Source organism: Emys orbicularis, chromosome 7, assembly GCF_028017835.1.
Source record: "Emys orbicularis isolate rEmyOrb1 chromosome 7, rEmyOrb1.hap1, whole genome shotgun sequence".
Taxonomy (NCBI): Eukaryota; Metazoa; Chordata; order Testudines; family Emydidae; genus Emys; species Emys orbicularis.
Genome location: NC_088689.1, coordinates 78481851 through 78497757, shown reverse-complemented (window position 1 = coordinate 78497757; position 15907 = coordinate 78481851). Strand labels below are relative to the sequence as shown.

The 15907-nt window shown below is 48.5% G+C and overlaps 1 protein-coding gene across 1 annotated transcript in view; it reads right to left on the bottom strand.

The window, feature by feature from the left end:
* RNF123 (ring finger protein 123) overlaps positions 1 to 15907 on the bottom strand; it is a 136674-nt gene that overhangs the window by 89754 nt on the left and 31013 nt on the right. Inside the window, 2 exon segments of the mRNA XM_065408775.1 lie at positions 4626 to 4751; positions 5878 to 5982. Coding sequence (XP_065264847.1) covers positions 4626 to 4751; positions 5878 to 5982 — 231 coding nt within the window.

Genomic DNA, 15907 nt, shown 5'->3' with positions numbered 1-15907 from the left:
AGATCAGTCCCCAGCCCGTGTCCCCACCCCCCAGACCTTCCGCCCAGGGCAGGTGGAGGGTCCGTGCTGCGGCTCCCCACAGCTGCCTGGCTGTGGCTCCAAGGCCCGGGCCCCAGCCAGAGCCAGATCAGGGAGAGCTGCGCAGGCAGCTGTGGGGAACCGCAAACCCTCCACCTGCCCTGGGGGCCCACGGGGTGGGGCCAGGGGCTGCTCTTGGCCCTATCACCCCAGGCAGGTGGAGGGTCCGCGGCTCCTGGCCTGCTTTGGCTTGGCCAGGGCCTGGTGCAGAAGGGGCCAAGGAGGGAGCGGGGGGCTCTCCCCCACCACCATTTTTGGGAAGGCCCCGCCCCTGCTGCATGGCCCCACCAGACCCCATCACCTATTGTAGATCCAGAGGACACCTGGGAAGTTCTGTTCTGCAGCCCTCGCCAGGCTGCAAATCCCATTCCCTAGAGACAGTCCAACAATGGACTTTATGAAGAGGGAGGAGGGTTAGTTTCTGGAAGCTGACCTGCACTCAAGCACTCTGAACCCACCCACCTGATGGGCAGTCTGGCACTCTGCCTCTGACACAGCGTCGGCAGCAGAGAGTAATAGCTGTCTAATACCAGAGTGAACATTGAGACAAGTCATCTCCTAGACACCATGTGGCCCGGGTTCTGTTGGCGAAGAGCCCAGAAAGCCAATGCAGCTCCCCGGGTCCATACCAGACCGAAAGGTACCTCTAGGTACCTCTCAGGACTTCATCCTGCCAAGGCTTCTGATTTCACTCCTGGAGGACAGCAATGAGAGAGAGAGGGAGGAGGAGAGGGAGGCAGGGGCCAATCTGTCACCTGAGCTAGGGGCCAGCAAGTGTCCAGAACATGCTAGGGGAGATTTCACTGCAGCATCTGATCCACGGTGATGAGGGCTAGTAGCAGCCATCTGCTAGCCAGGTGCAACCACAGGGGTGGGCAATACCCTGGAACTCCTGCAAGCCTAGGGTGACCAGATAGCAAGTGTAAAAAAATCAGGACGGGGGTGGGGATAATAGGTGCCTATATTAGAAAAAGCCCCCAAAATCGGGACTGTCCCTATAAAATTGGGACATCTGGACACCCTATTCAAGCCTGACCCCAGCTACCCAAGAGTGTCTCTTCCCTACAGCTCCTGGAACAGTTAGATCAGCTGCCAGGCTGCTTCTGCCAGTTCTGGGTTTAGACCCACCAGGATACTCTCAGCAGGGGGTTCCCAGGAGACACCTGCCAAAGCCCAGCTCATACACCTCCCAGGAAGGGGCACAACCTCCTGGCCTGGCTGAGCCTGGGCCAGAGGATGGGTTGTATTTCATTAACCCTACTAAGAGGGCAATGGTGTGACACTAGTTGCCACTGCAGCCAATGCAATGTCATGGTCTATAACATTTCCCAGGTAGCCCCGGCCGCTCCAGTGAAGAGAACTTTATAATTACACTGGTCTACAACTTTTGAGAAGTCGTCTGCTTCAGAGATAAAATGTGCTATTTATTATGTATTTTGATGTGCTGAATTCAAATATGACAATTAAAACAACTGATTGGCTACTGTTTCTAAGATATTTAAGTTTTTACATTTTATGTCTATGTATATTGTGTAGATAGTAGTTTTAATCATAAATTGTAAACCTAGGTCTTTTCATGTGTTTATGGTTGCTTTACATGATAATATTTCACCTGTCCTGTTTATGGAACACTTTAAAAATCAGCAAAAGGGTTATATAAATAAAATTTATTGTGAAACAAAAGGCAAAAAACTACTATGTACATAGTTTAGTCCTATTCAGTGTCTACTCGGCGCTTCTTGGCTTGTCTCTTGTATTCATTAAATGGAGCATCTCTTGTCACTGTCCAGCAATAGTCTGCAAGCATTGATGGGCTCCATTTGCCCTGATAGCGTTTCTCCATTGTTGCAATGTCCTGGTGAAATCGCTCGCTGTGCTTGTCGCTCACTGCTCCGCAGTTCGGTGGAAAAAAATCTAGATGAGAGTGCAAAAAAATGTATCTTTAGTGACATGTTGCAACCAAGGCTTTTGTATGCCTTGAGGAGGTTTTCCACCAACAACCTGTAGTTGTCTGCCTTGTTGTTTCCGAGAAAATTTATTGCCACTAACTGGAAGGCTTTCCATGCCGTCTTTTCCTTGCCACGCAGTGCACGGTCAAATGCATCATCTCGAAGAAGTTCACGAATCTGAGGACCAACAAAGACACCTTCCTTTATCTTAGCTTCACTTAACCTTGGAAATTTTCCACGGAGGTACTTGAAAGCTGCTTGTGTTTTGTCAATGGCCTTGACAAAGTTCTTCATCGGACCCAGCTTGATGTGTAAGGGTGGTAACAAAATCTTCCTTGATTCAACAAGTGGTGGATGCTGAACACTTTTCCTCCCAGGCTCCAATGACTGTCGGAGTGGCCAATCTTTCTTGATGTAGTGGGAATCTCTTGCACGACTATCCCATTCGCAGAGAAAACAGCAGTACTTTGTGTATCCAGTCTGCAGACCAAGCAAGAGAGCAACAACCTTCAAATCGCCACAAAGCTGCCACTGATGTTGGTCATAGTTTATGCACCTCAAAAGTTGTTTCACGTTGTCATAGGTTTCCTTCATATGGACTGCATGACCAACTGGAATTGATGGCAAAACATTGCCATTATGCAGTAAAACAGCTTTAAGACTCGTCTTCGATGAATCAATGAACAGTCTCCACTCATCTGGATCGTGAACGATGTTGAGGGCTGCCATCACACCATCGATGTTGTTGCAGGCTACAAGATCACCTTCCATGAAGAAGAATGGGACAAGATCCTTTTGACGGTCACGGAACATGGAAACCCTAACATCACCTGCCAGGAGATTCCACTGCTGTAGTCTGGAGCCCAACAGCTCTGCCTTACTCTTGGGTAGTTCCAAATCCCTGACAAGGTCATTCAGTTCACCTTGTGTTATGAGGTGTGGTTCAGAGGAGGAGGATGGGAGAAAATGTGGGTCCTGTGACATTGATGGTTCAGGACCAGAAGTTTCATCCTCTTCCTCTTCCTCATCTTACTCAAGTGAGAATGATTCTGGTGCATCAGGAACCGGCAGTCCTTCTCTGTGGGGTACTGGGCGTATAGCTGATGGAATGTTTGGATAATGCACAGTCCACTTTTTCTTCTTTGACACACCTTTCCCAACTGGAGGCACCATGCAGAAGTAACAATTGCTGGTATGATCTGTTGGCTCTCTCCAAATCATTGGCACTGCAAAAGGCATAGATTTCCTTTTCCTGTTCAACCACTGGCGAAGATTTGTTGCACAAGTGTTGCAGCATATGTGTGGGGCCCACCTCTTGTCCTGATCTCCAATTTTGCAGCCAAAATAAAGGTGATAGGCTTTCTTAACCATAGTGGTTATACTGCACTTTTGTGATGCAAAAGTCACTTCACCACAAACATAGCAGAAGTTATCTGCACTGTTCACACAAGTACGAGGCATCTCTGCTCACTTTGGCTAAACAGAAATGTGTCCCTTTGCAAAATCAAACACTGACAAATAAGAGAGCACGACACTGTATGATTTCTAGAGCTGATATAGGGCAATTTGTTCAGCAGAGTGATGTAAGCTTCGTTATGATTGCATCATCCATGACTTCTAAGAATAACATGATGCAATTCATATCATGTATGACGCAATACCAGCTTTAGTTTGCATCATTCATTGTTTTGCCTAAAAAGCAAGTACTGTCCAAACCCAGTCATAGATTTATTCATAGATCCAGTCAAAGATGTATTTTAGTCATTTCTGGTTAAATTGAGATCCCTTCCCTTTATAACTCACTTATCCTCCGCCATTCCCAAGTCAAGGGTCGTATATACTGACCCAATAGCATATCTTGAAAACTAGAGCCAATCAACAATTTTAAGCATCATTTTCGTTCTCAGTGACCCAGAATTAGTAAAGTTTGACTACATTTATTTCAGAAGCATTTTGGCTGTAGAGCAGTGTTACAGAAGTATTACTAAATAGTGGTTATTTTCAAAGAGTTTTAATCAAGAGTAACAGTTTTACTGTCACACAAGCAGGAAGTTAAATAATTAACATCGGCATTTATTTACAGTTAGGGAAGCTAGAAAAGTCCGATTCTGAAATCGCTTTTCAGAGGTCAAGAATACCAAACTCTTTCCTCCTCTCTTCCCAGTTCCCTAGTAGCAGCTCGGCCTTTCCCTCTCCACAAGGGACAGTTGTTAACACTGAAAGGACCTGGTCACTGGGTTCTGGGTGGGAGGAGAAACTCACTATGGCCAGCAATTTCTAATTATAAATCTAGTTCTTCCCAGCTCCCTCCCTGCAGTCACTGTAGCCAGGGCCTGGCGTGCTGAGAACAGCCAGTGCCAGGGCACCAGACGCTGGTACTGCATTCTTAAGGGAGTGCAGCTGGCAGGCAAAGCTGCTTTGGGGGATGGTGGCAAGAAACCAACTCAACTGTTAAACCGTGCCAGTGCAGAGTGCAGACAAGATGGGCAAATGGGGAAGCCCAACACCCAGCCGAGATCCTGACACCTGCCCGTTGTCACAGAGAACCAAGGGGATGCAGAGTTAAAAGAGAGAGGGGGAAGTGCCTGAGCAACTCACCTCCATGAGAAGCCACATGAGATCCAGTAGCTGCTGGATGAGAGGATGTGCTTCCACAGCCCCTCCCCGCTCCAGAATGCTCAGCAGGAAGTTCATGAGCACATCTTCCACCAGATACACTTTGCACTGCAAACAGAAAGCCTGTGGTCAGCAGCTCTAGCCAGCAGCAGCACCGCCAAACAGCAGCAGAGAATGGGTTCTCAGCACTAGACAGAGGGTCTAGGCTCAGGTGGAAAGCTGTAGATTTGCTGGGAGCCAGCATCAGGTAGGAACGGTGACTTACTGCTGCCCATGGGATATTCCTGTTACAGCAGGCTGAAGATGACACGTCTGGCAGCAGTGCCCGGCTCGGTGCCATGAACAGCCCAGCCCACTCCAGGAGTACATGGAAACCGTACCATTTCTGACAAGTGCCAGGCAAAAGTGGGCCACAGTAGATGTGAAAGCAAGAAAGCAGAGCCTGACTACCGAACTCAGGGTACAAAGGGCTCCAAAAGAGTGTGTCCTGCAGCCCATTAACCCATAGGTGGCGACTCTGTGGGTGCTCCGGGGCTGGAGCACCCACAGAAAAAAATTGGTGGGTGATGCAGCTCCCCATGGCCCCGCCCCACCCCCCTGCTCCAGCTTACCTCCACCTCCTCCACGAGCGCGTTGCCATATCCTGCTTCTGCCCCCTCCCTCCCAGCGCTTGCGCCACGAAACAGCTGATTAGTGGGGCAGGGAGGGAGGGAGAACGCAGCGCACTGGGGGAAGAGGCGGGGCTGGGGCGGGGATTTGGGGAAGGGATCCAATAGGGGCAGAGAGGGGGCGGAGTTAGGGTGGGGACTTTGGGGATGGGGTTGGAATAGGGGCAGGGGCGGGGGGCACGGGCACCCACCGGCGCCGGAGAAAGTTGGCGCCTATGCATTAACCCCCTGCAATGCAGCGCCAACCTCACCCCTATCATCACCACTCTGCAGTTCACTGACCAGATAGCAAGCACACACCCTGGTAAACGCAAAGCCTTCACACTCGCTCTGCAACATCACTCCCTCATTCAGGCTGTAGCAGGAGCTGCCACCCCATGGGAGAGGGGCCATTCATGACTTGGGACTACCTGACAAATAACTCTAGGCCTGTGAATTCTCCGATACCAGAGCATGTCACCTCTCCTGCCTGAGCAGGCAGCTATGAAAACCAAGGAGGAGTTGTGGGTCCCCCTCCCTGCAAGCACTGGGGGGGAGCACACGCACATCCAGCAGCCAGCACTCACCATGAGAGGGGCAAAGTGGTTAAAGATGTGTGCCAGGGTGATCAGCATCGTGGGCTCTCCTTGCAGCTGCCACGTCGACATGTCCTTCTCCACCAACTTCCCCTCCTGCAAAACCAATCCCAGGAGACATAAGGCTCTGAGCAACCCCAATCCCGCCTGCAGCGCCATCATCAGACGCACGCTGGAGGGAGGGGGCAGCACTCCCTGCCTCTGCAGAGAGGACAGCAGCACAGGGGATGTCCCTGAAGGGATGCCCAAAGGCATGCACATCCCCCCCGCCCCATAAGGCGGCTTTCAGCAGGGATGCCATTATAGAACTCAGCATCCAAAACGCCACAATGCCGAAACAGCCTTTGGGCGGTGAGTTCTAGCTCAGCCAGGCCTGACACCAGATGTCAGGCAAAACCCCTTCCATAAACCTGCATCCCCAGGACAGCCTGATGGTGCACATGTTTAGAAACAAATGCATGTTACTGCGCCGCTATATGAAACCCCCACCCCATTCATTTTCTCCATACCCCCCTCCCCCCAAAGTGCATTTTCCCTCCTCTCCCACCATCCACACTCAGAGGAGGTGAGAGAGAGGCCTGCAGGCCTGAGGCTCAACTCCCAGCACTGGAAGGAATTTTCCAAAATACAGACAGCTGTGGGGGTGCCAGGAGTGCTCTGAGCCCACCAGGCAGTGCTGGCTCAGCAGCTGCATCTCCAGGTGCTGCCTGGTACAGCTGGGCGCCAGGCCCACAGTTATGTTTGTTTCACCCCGTTGCTCAGCTGTTGGGGAAGGGACCAATCAGGAGGCAGTGGGTGGAATGCAGACATGGGGATGTATGTGAGTTCATTACGTCTCAGATGCTAGGACAGGGGTTCTCAAACTGGGGGTCGTGAGGTTATTACATGCAGGGTCGCAAGCTGTCAGCCTCCTCCCCAAACCCCGCTTTGCCTCCAGCATTTATAATGGTGTTAAATATAAAAAAGTGTTTTTACTTTAGAAGGTGGGGGGGGGGTCACACTCATAGGCTTGCTGTGTGAAAGGGGTCACCAGTACAAAAGTTTGAGAACCACTGTGCTAGGACAAAAGAAGGCACAAGAATTTACAGGGATGGTGACTAGAGAGCACTAGCCTTTCCCACCATGCCATGGGACATGCTCAGCTCTTCAAGTTACTGCATGTGTGCATCCTACTCACAGTGTCCGTGTGCCCAGCACAGGAGCTCGGAATGTTTTCACCAGCAGTGTCCAAGGGGGGGAGGGGGTTGTACACACACCCTGCATGGCCTCACACGCCCACTCCTCTGAGGTCATTAAGGGCACAGCAACCCCAGTTGCCACTCAGTTCCTTCTAACCATTTCAGGCAGGAAGTGGGAACAACCATGTTGCTCCCTAGTAATCTTGTTACTTGGTCATTAGACCGGCAGTTGGTAGTTAATTCGTTCCTGGGTAGTAGTTAGTTTGGTCGCAGATAGTGTGCTTCTTTCTGTTTCAGTTAGCTTGTCAACAGTAGGGTTAAAAAAGCAGCAGCTTATGGAGAAGCAGAGGCGTCATTCCTCTGACCACTGCCAGCAGCAGCGGTGAAGTAAGGGTGGCATAGTATTCCTAGCCTTACTTGTGTGCTGCTGCTGGCACCGCGCAGCACTGTCTTCAGAGCTGGGTACCAGGCCAGGAGCTGCCCCTCCCCGGCCGTCCAGCTCTGACTGCAGCAGAGAAGGATGGCAATACTACAAACCTCCCCCCTCCCACTAGCCTTGCAACCCCCTTTTGGGTCAAGACCCCCAGTTTGAGAAATGCTGACAAAAGGGCATTCCACATGTATATTTCACCATTTTTAAATACATATTCATGGTTTGTTACAACACTGTGAAATTTAAGATTCAAATATCTGAAACCATGAAATTCAAGATTTTAAAAATGCTATGACAGTGAAATTTACCAAAATGGACCGTGAATTTGGTAGGGCCCTACCTATAGTAGAGAGCAGCATATCTGTAGTCCGTGCTCCTGCATCAGCTGGCTGAACTGTATTAATGACACTTTCAGTTGTGGCCCCTGGCCACACTATTGCTCAGCTTCAATGCTTCTCTGTCTACCTCTCCCACAGAACCTGACTCAGCTCCCTGCCGCAACATGCACTGGGAAATGATGAAAGGCACTGCAGAGCCCTGGGGAATCATGGGAGAAGTCACACCCTAACAGCCCTTTGGGAAAAATCACTGAAGGAGCCATGGTGCACGCCCTAACGCCAACCTGCTGCCAAATGCCTGGCTGAACTAGGACAGCAGGGGGGATGGGTTAGACTGCCCCCAGGCTGGAGTGACTTAGGATGACAGGGGGGGGAGCAGGAGAAGGGAGGGGAGATGGGCTAGGCTGCCATGCTTTGGAGTGAACTAGGGTAGCAGGGGATGGGGGATGAGCTAAGCCACCACGCATTGGGGCAAATAAGGATGGGGGGGGATGGGCTAAGCTGCCGTGTGCAGGGGTGAACTGGAACTTTAAACACACACCAGCACATGCCCTGGTTAAGCTGCACATTTCACAGAGCAGTTTAGACAAGAGTTCAGAACATGATTAGTGCTCTTTTCCCTCTCCCCACGTGCAGGGCAGAATGGCCTTAGATACCGTAAGGCACAGTCACTACAGAAACCAATGGTACCCAAGATGCAGAGTGAGGAGAGCACCCACAGATCCAGAGACTCCAAGGCCAGAAGGGACCACTGTGCTCATCTAGTCTGAGCTCCTGTGTAACCCAGGCCAGAGACCTGCTCCACAATAATTCCTAGAGCAGAGCTGTTAGAAAACCATCTAGCCTAGATTGTAAAATTGTCCGTGATGGAGAATCCACCACAACTCTTGGTACATTGTTCCAATTATTAGTTAGCCTCACTGTTAAAGTTTACACCTTATTTCCAGTCTGAATTTCTCTAGCTTCAGCTTCCAGCCATTGGCTCATGTTAGACCTTTTTCTGCTAGATTGAGGAATCCATTATCCAATATTTGCTTTCCAGCTGGTACTTATACACTGAAATCAAGTCTGAATGGACCAAGCTATGAGTCTCATTATAAGGCAGGTTTTCCAATCCTTTAATCATTCTTGGTGCTCTTCTCTGACTCCTCTCCAATTTTATCAACATCCTTCTTGAATTGTGGACACCAGAACTGGACACAGTATTCCCACAGTGGTCACACCAGTGCCAAAACCAGAGATAAAATAACCTCTCTGCTCCTACTGGAGATTCACCCATTTATGCATCCAAGAATCACGTTAGCCCTTCTAGCCGCAGCATCGCACTTGGAACTCATGTTCAGCTGATTATCCACCATGACCCCCATATCTTTTGCAATATCACTGCTTCCCTGAATAGTCCCGTCCTGTAAGTTTGACCTCCCCCTGCTTTGCAGGGAGTGCAGCACTTGTATCCAGCACTGGTCACACCAGAGCACACCAAGAAACTCCCCCTTCTGACCTACATTCTTGGCTCCCAGCTGTATACATTTACACTTAGCTGCGTCAGAACACAGTGTTTGCTTGCACCCAGTTTGCCAAGCCATCCAGTTGGCTCTGTCAGTGACCTGTTGTGACAAAGTGGGAATTGTCCATAACATTGTATGGATGATGTGCCTGCCAGGGACTTACCTGACTAGGGCTTGCTAACTAGTGGATGCAGAAGGTTTAAAATGCTCCTGGGGCGAAGCAGAAGGCATGAAGTTTTTGGATTACCTGTCTGGGGTGGGATGAATTGGCCATTAAAGACAGGATGAAAGCGACCCATCTCAATTGAGGGTCCAAAAGACAAACGGGAATGTCACTGGCCAGGCCATTCACACCTAGCAACCACCAACCAGAAGCAAGATTCCCCCGGCCACACCCACCTCTCTGCTGGGAAGCAGAGAGTTGGAGAACAATGGGGGAAAGTGGCAGGTAGCTAAGTTAAGAGCTGGCCTTTGGAGAGACAAAGAGCTCTCACCTGGACTGACTTCAACGTCTGAGGCTTTTTTCTGCAGCCATATTAGGAGAGCAGCAGCCATGAGCCAAGAAGCAGAAAGTCACATCCCATCTAAATTACATTAAAACAATGAAATATCAGGCTATTAAGAAGGCGATCCTGTCCTAATAGCACCCACCATCACCAGATAAAGAAACACATCTTCAGATCCTTAAAGAAAACTGTTTGATAGTTGCGATTATGAAATCTATACTTCTACTGTTTGGCCTTTATGGTCCCTACTTCTCTATTGTTGATCTGTAAGGTTTCTGTCTGGTTCTTTGATTTTTTCTGTCTGTTGCATAATTAATTTTACAAGATTTAAATCAACTAAGGTGGTGGGGTCTGGTTGGTTAAAGAATTATTTCACAATATGTTAGGATTGGTCAAAGAATTATCTTGTAATATTGTAGTAAAATGATTGGTTAAGGTACAGCTAAGCAGGACTCAAATTTCACAATATAAACTGGGGTCCAAAAGGAAGTTCTTGGGAACCAACTCCAGGATGCAGCCCAAGATCAGAGCTGCCAGACCTCAACATCCTGCCAGCCATATCATGCAGAAGCTGGAGTCCCCAGATGACCTGATCCTGACTGGCCACCAGGAAAAGTTCATTTGCCTTATCAGGAGCATTGATTATTACACCCTGAGCCCTAGGAATGGGGTATGGATGGGTGCCTCAATTAAGAGGGTTATGCCTTGAGCCCTAGGAACAGGATAAATGTGGGTGCCCTAGACAAACAAGAGGGAAAGAAAGAAAAAAGAAAAAAGAAAAAAAAAAAAAGGACAGAGCCAACATACATTCTACGGGCAGCTTGACTGGGTAGAGCCCTGGCTTTCAGCAGTATGGACTGTCTGAACCTTGGTTTCCCTCTACGAGCATCAGGACTTTCATATTCTGTAGGCCAGATGACTATTAAAGCGTTACCTTGTTTTTGAAAAGGTTGTCTGGTGTCACTGCAAATACCTACAGAGAGCACTGCTCCCTGAGGGGTACCATACAGACCTCCCACAGGAGTCTGGCTCGGCTGGATTTGCTGCAGGGAGCCATGGAAAGAGACAGGAATTGCTGCTAGGGGCAGACAGCTCAGAGTTGTGGAGGCCATAGGCCTGACCTGTTGAACTGTGTGGACCCTTGAGATCTGGAACATTAAAGGGTCACTCCAGGCTGGGGCACAGACCAAACCCTGTGAATCTGACACACCTGTCCTCTTCATTATTTGCTACTCCCCCAACCTGCCTGCACTTCCTATCCCAACAGGTTCTAACTGAGCAAGTTTCTAAACTAGGCGAGGTAGGAAAGATTTGTGGTGTGCAATCATGACCGGGGCTAGATCCAAGTCCTGCCCTCTGTGGGAAAGCAGAAGGCCAAGCCCACCGGGGGATAAAGCAAGTGTTTCCAGCCTGGGTAATGATGAGGCAGCCTCGTAAGTGTCACTGCTAGAGAAGCATTCTCTAGCTACCGTCAGCAATGGTTATTTTCATCTCCCTCTCTTGCCTGATGCTGGATGCCAGGGATGAGAATACAGATTCTCTAAAATGTGCCCACACTGCTGCCATGAGGGGCATGTCAAAAATTGGACTAGTAGAGTTGGGATCGAGTGAGAGTTAAATATGCAGAACAGTTTCACATAGTTGCAAAAATAAATACATTCTGTGGTTATGACCATACAAGCTATAAATTCAGTCTCCCTTAGTGGATAGCATCGATGGGAACTCTCACTGCTGAAAGCTGTGATACAAGAAATATTTTGTTGGTGAGAGACAAGCTTTTGAGCTTCACAGAATTTCTTTAAGTCTGGAAAAAGTAACCAGAGTATCACAACTAAATACAAGCTGGGACAGATTGTTAATGCATAAGAGATTAACACAATGCAAGAAACTACTTAAAATGAACAGGGCAATTAACATCCTTGCAGTCATGGGACTGAAGAGGATTACAAGGTTACAAGCTGTTGTAATGAGACAAAGCCGGGCTCTCTGGTGAGCCCATGATTTTTAGGCCATGTCTATGCTACACAAGTTACATTGGTATAAGCCACAGCAGTTAGTGTATAGTTTATGCGTGTGCATACTTGGTTCCTTGTGTCAGCGCTGAGCATACTCACCAGGAGTGTTGTGTCAAGGCACAATGTGATGCACTATGGGCAGGTATCCCAGTGTGCAATCCACCACTGTCTAGCAGAGTCTTTTGGGAAGTTTTGGCAATGCATACTGGGGCAGGAAAGAGTCATGCAGGGATGACTGCGAATAAGGGGTTAACTTCACAGCTTGCAACTGTCTCCACCACATAATGTCATCTATATCCCATAATTTTTGCATTTGTTTTAAAAATCCTATGAACCTATGCAGCCCTCCTCGCTGTCCGCCATCTGACTGCAGTATGGAGCCTGCCCAGCTCTGCACTATTGTCATAAGCATTGCAAGTACAGGATGAACTATCCTCTGGCATTTCCAGAGCCACAAGAACCACCAAATCAGTAAAAAGAACAGGAGTACTTGTGGCACCTTAGAGACTAACAAATTTATTAGAGCATAAGCTTTCGTGGGCTACAACCCACTTCTTCGGATGCATATAGAGTGAAACATATATTGAGGAGATATATATACACACATACAGAGGACATGAACAGGTGGGAGTTGTCTTACCAACTCTGAGAGGCCAATTAAGTAAGAGAAAAAAAACTTTTGAAGTGATAATCAAGATAGCTCAGTACAGACAGTTTGATAAGAAGCAAGTGTGAAAATACTTACAAGGGGAGATAGATTCAATGTTTGTAATGGCTCAGCCATTCCCAGTCCTTATTTAATCCTGAGTTGATTGTGTCTAGTTTGCATATCAATTCCAGCTCAGCAGTCTCTCATTGGAGTCTGTTTTTGAAGTTTTTCTGTTTTAAGATAGCCACCCGCAGGTCTGTCATAGAATGGCCAGACAGGTTAAAGTGTTCTCCCACTGGTTTTTGAGTATTATGATTCCAGCTATCTTGATTATCACTTCAAAAGTTTTTTTCTCTTACTTAATTGGCCTCTCAGAGTTGGTAAGACAACTCCCACCTTTTCATGCTCTCTGTATGTGTATATATATCTCCTCAATGTATGTTCCATTCTATGCATCCGAAGAAGTGGGCTGTAGCCCACAAAAGCTTATGCTCAAATAAATGTGTTAGTTTCTAAGGTGCCACAAGTACTCCTGTTCTTTTTGAGGATACAGACTAACACTGCTGCTACTCTGAAACCAGTAACAAGTGGGTGCTTTCAGAACTGCTAGGCAGGCTGTAAGCATATGTTGTGAACTTATGAAGATGAATTATTTTCCAGACCGGATTTTATTCAGTCACAAACCCAGTGCAAAGAAACCTGTGCCATTTAAAAGCAAATACACTAAAAACTTAATAAATTAATGGAACAAAACTTAAGGGGAAAGAACATTCATGTCCATTTTACCTACACCTACAACAACCGTGGCTATCACAGGTCAGTGCACATGAAGCCGAGGTTGTCCTTAATGTCCCTCGGGGTGGAGTGGTAGGGTAGGGATTCAGCCCCTGATGTCATGTGGAATATTGGGGGATGTCAGGAGGTGCTGCAGTGGAGTTCTCCATTGACTGCAAAGGGAGACGAACCCCGGATTGTTGAACCTGTAGATCCACAAAAGTCTGCAGCACCTATATTTGCTGCCAGAGAAGCCCATTGCATCCTGGTGCATCTCCCTCTCCTTTTCCTGATGGGACTCCTGGGACTTTCCTTCCTTCTCCGGGCTGTCTGCAGTGTTCACCCTCCAGGCCCTGTGCTCACACTCTGATGCAGCACTGGCTTGCAGGATCTCACTGAACATGCCATTCCGGATCCTCCTTTCCCCTCACCTAGCTCAGGTGTCCCGCAGGCATGGAGTGGGAACCCCACAAGGCGACAACGGCAGCAGAGGCAGATAACACACACAAGTACCACTGTTGATATAGGCCCAATGGAAAGTGAACATTAAGCTTCAGAAATCCCTTCTCTTGCTCCCCTAAAGCTTTAAACAAGAATGTCTGTGCTTATTGACACTTCTGCTTTGGAGTGCTTGTGCACGACTCCCCACTCAGCACCAGCCACGGTGAGTACGGCTCGCAAGGGGTGAGCGAAATGCGGAGGGAACTGCTTGGCTCCATGAAACCGAGTACAGGGCAATGGCATTCAATACTGGCAGTTTTCCAGACACAATAGTGATTTTAGCAGATCTCTCACTCCTGAGGCTAACAAAAGGCACAGAGCACAGCTGCTATTGGCATCACGAAGCCACCCAGACCCAGATAGAATCATAGAAGATTAGGGATGAAAGAGACTTGAGGAGGTCATCTAGTCCAACCCTCTACTCAAAGCAGGACCAACCAAACTAAAACATCCCAGCCAGGGCTTTGTCAAGCCAGGCCTTAAAAACCTCTAAGGAAGGAGATTCCACCACCTCCCTAGGTAACCCATTCCAGTGCTTCACCACCCTCCTAGTGAAATAGTTTTTCCTATTCAACTGAGACCTCCCCCACTGCAACTTGAGATCATTGCTCCTTGTTCTGTCATCTACCAACATTGAGAACAGCCTAGCTCCATCATCTTTGGAACCCCCCTTCAGGTAGTTGAAGGCTGCTATCAAATCCCCCCCCCCCCACTTTTCTCTTCTGCAGACTAAATAAGCCCAGTTCCTTCAGCCGCTCCTCATAAGTCATGTGCCCCAGCCCCCTAATCATTTTCGTTGCCCTCCGCTGGACTCTCTCCAATTTGTCCACATCCTTTCTGTAGTAGGGAGCCCAAAAATGGACGCAATACTCCAGATGTGGCCTCACCAGTGCCGAAGAAAGGGAAATAATCACTTCCCTCGATCTGCTGGCAATGCTCCTACTAATGCAGCCCAATATGCCGTTAGCCATCCTGGCAACAAGGACACACTGCTGACTCATATCCAGCTTCTCATCCACTGTAATCCCCAGATCCTTTTCTGCAGAACTGCTGCTTAGCCAGTCGGTTCCCAGCCGGTAGCAGTGCATGGGATTCTTCTGTCCTAAGTGCAGGACGCTGCTCTTGCCCTTGTTGAACCTCATCAGATTTATTTTGGCCCAATCCTCCAATTTGTCTAGATCACTCTGGACCGTATCCCTACCCTCGAGCATATCTACCTCTCCCCCCAGCTTAGTGTCATTAGAAAACTTGCTGAGGGTGTAATCCAGTGGTTCTCAAACTTTTGTACTGGTGACCCCTTTCACATAGCAAGCCCCTGAGTGCAACCCCCCTTATAAATTAAAAACACTTTAAAATATATTTAACACCATTATAAATGCTGGACGCAAAGCGGGGTTTGGGGTGGAGGCTGACAGCTCGCAACCCCCCATAAAACCACCTCACAACCCCCCGAGAGGTCCCAACCCCCAGTTTGAGAACCCCGGTGTAATCCATCCCATCATCCAGATCATTACATAAAGATGCTGAACAAAACTGGCTCCAGGACAGACCCCTGGGGCACTCAGCTTGATACTGGCTGCCAACTAGACATCGAGCCGTTGATCACTACCTGTTGAGCCCGATGATCTAGCCAGCTTTCTATCCACCTTATAGTCCATCCATCCAATCCATACTTTTTTAACTTGCTGGCAAGAATACTGTGGGAGACCGTATCAAAAGCTTTGCTAAAGTCAAGGTATATCACGTCCACTGCTTTCCCCATATCCACAGAGCCAGTTATCTCATCATAGAAGGCAATCAGGTTGGTCAGGCATGACTTGCCCTTGGTGAATCCATGTTGACTGTTCCTGATCACCTTCCTCTCCTCCAAGTGCTTCAAAATGGATTCCTTGAGGACCTGCTCCATGATTTTTCCAGGGACTGAGGTGAGGCTGACCAGTCTGTATTTCCCGGATTCTCCTTCTTCCCTTTTTTAAAGATGGGCACTATATTTGCCTTGTTCCAATCGTCCAGGACCTCCCCCGATCACCACGAGTTTTCAAAGATAATGGCCAATGGCTCTGCAATCACATCAGCCAACTCCCTTGGGTGCATTGCATTCGGCCCCATGGACTTGTGC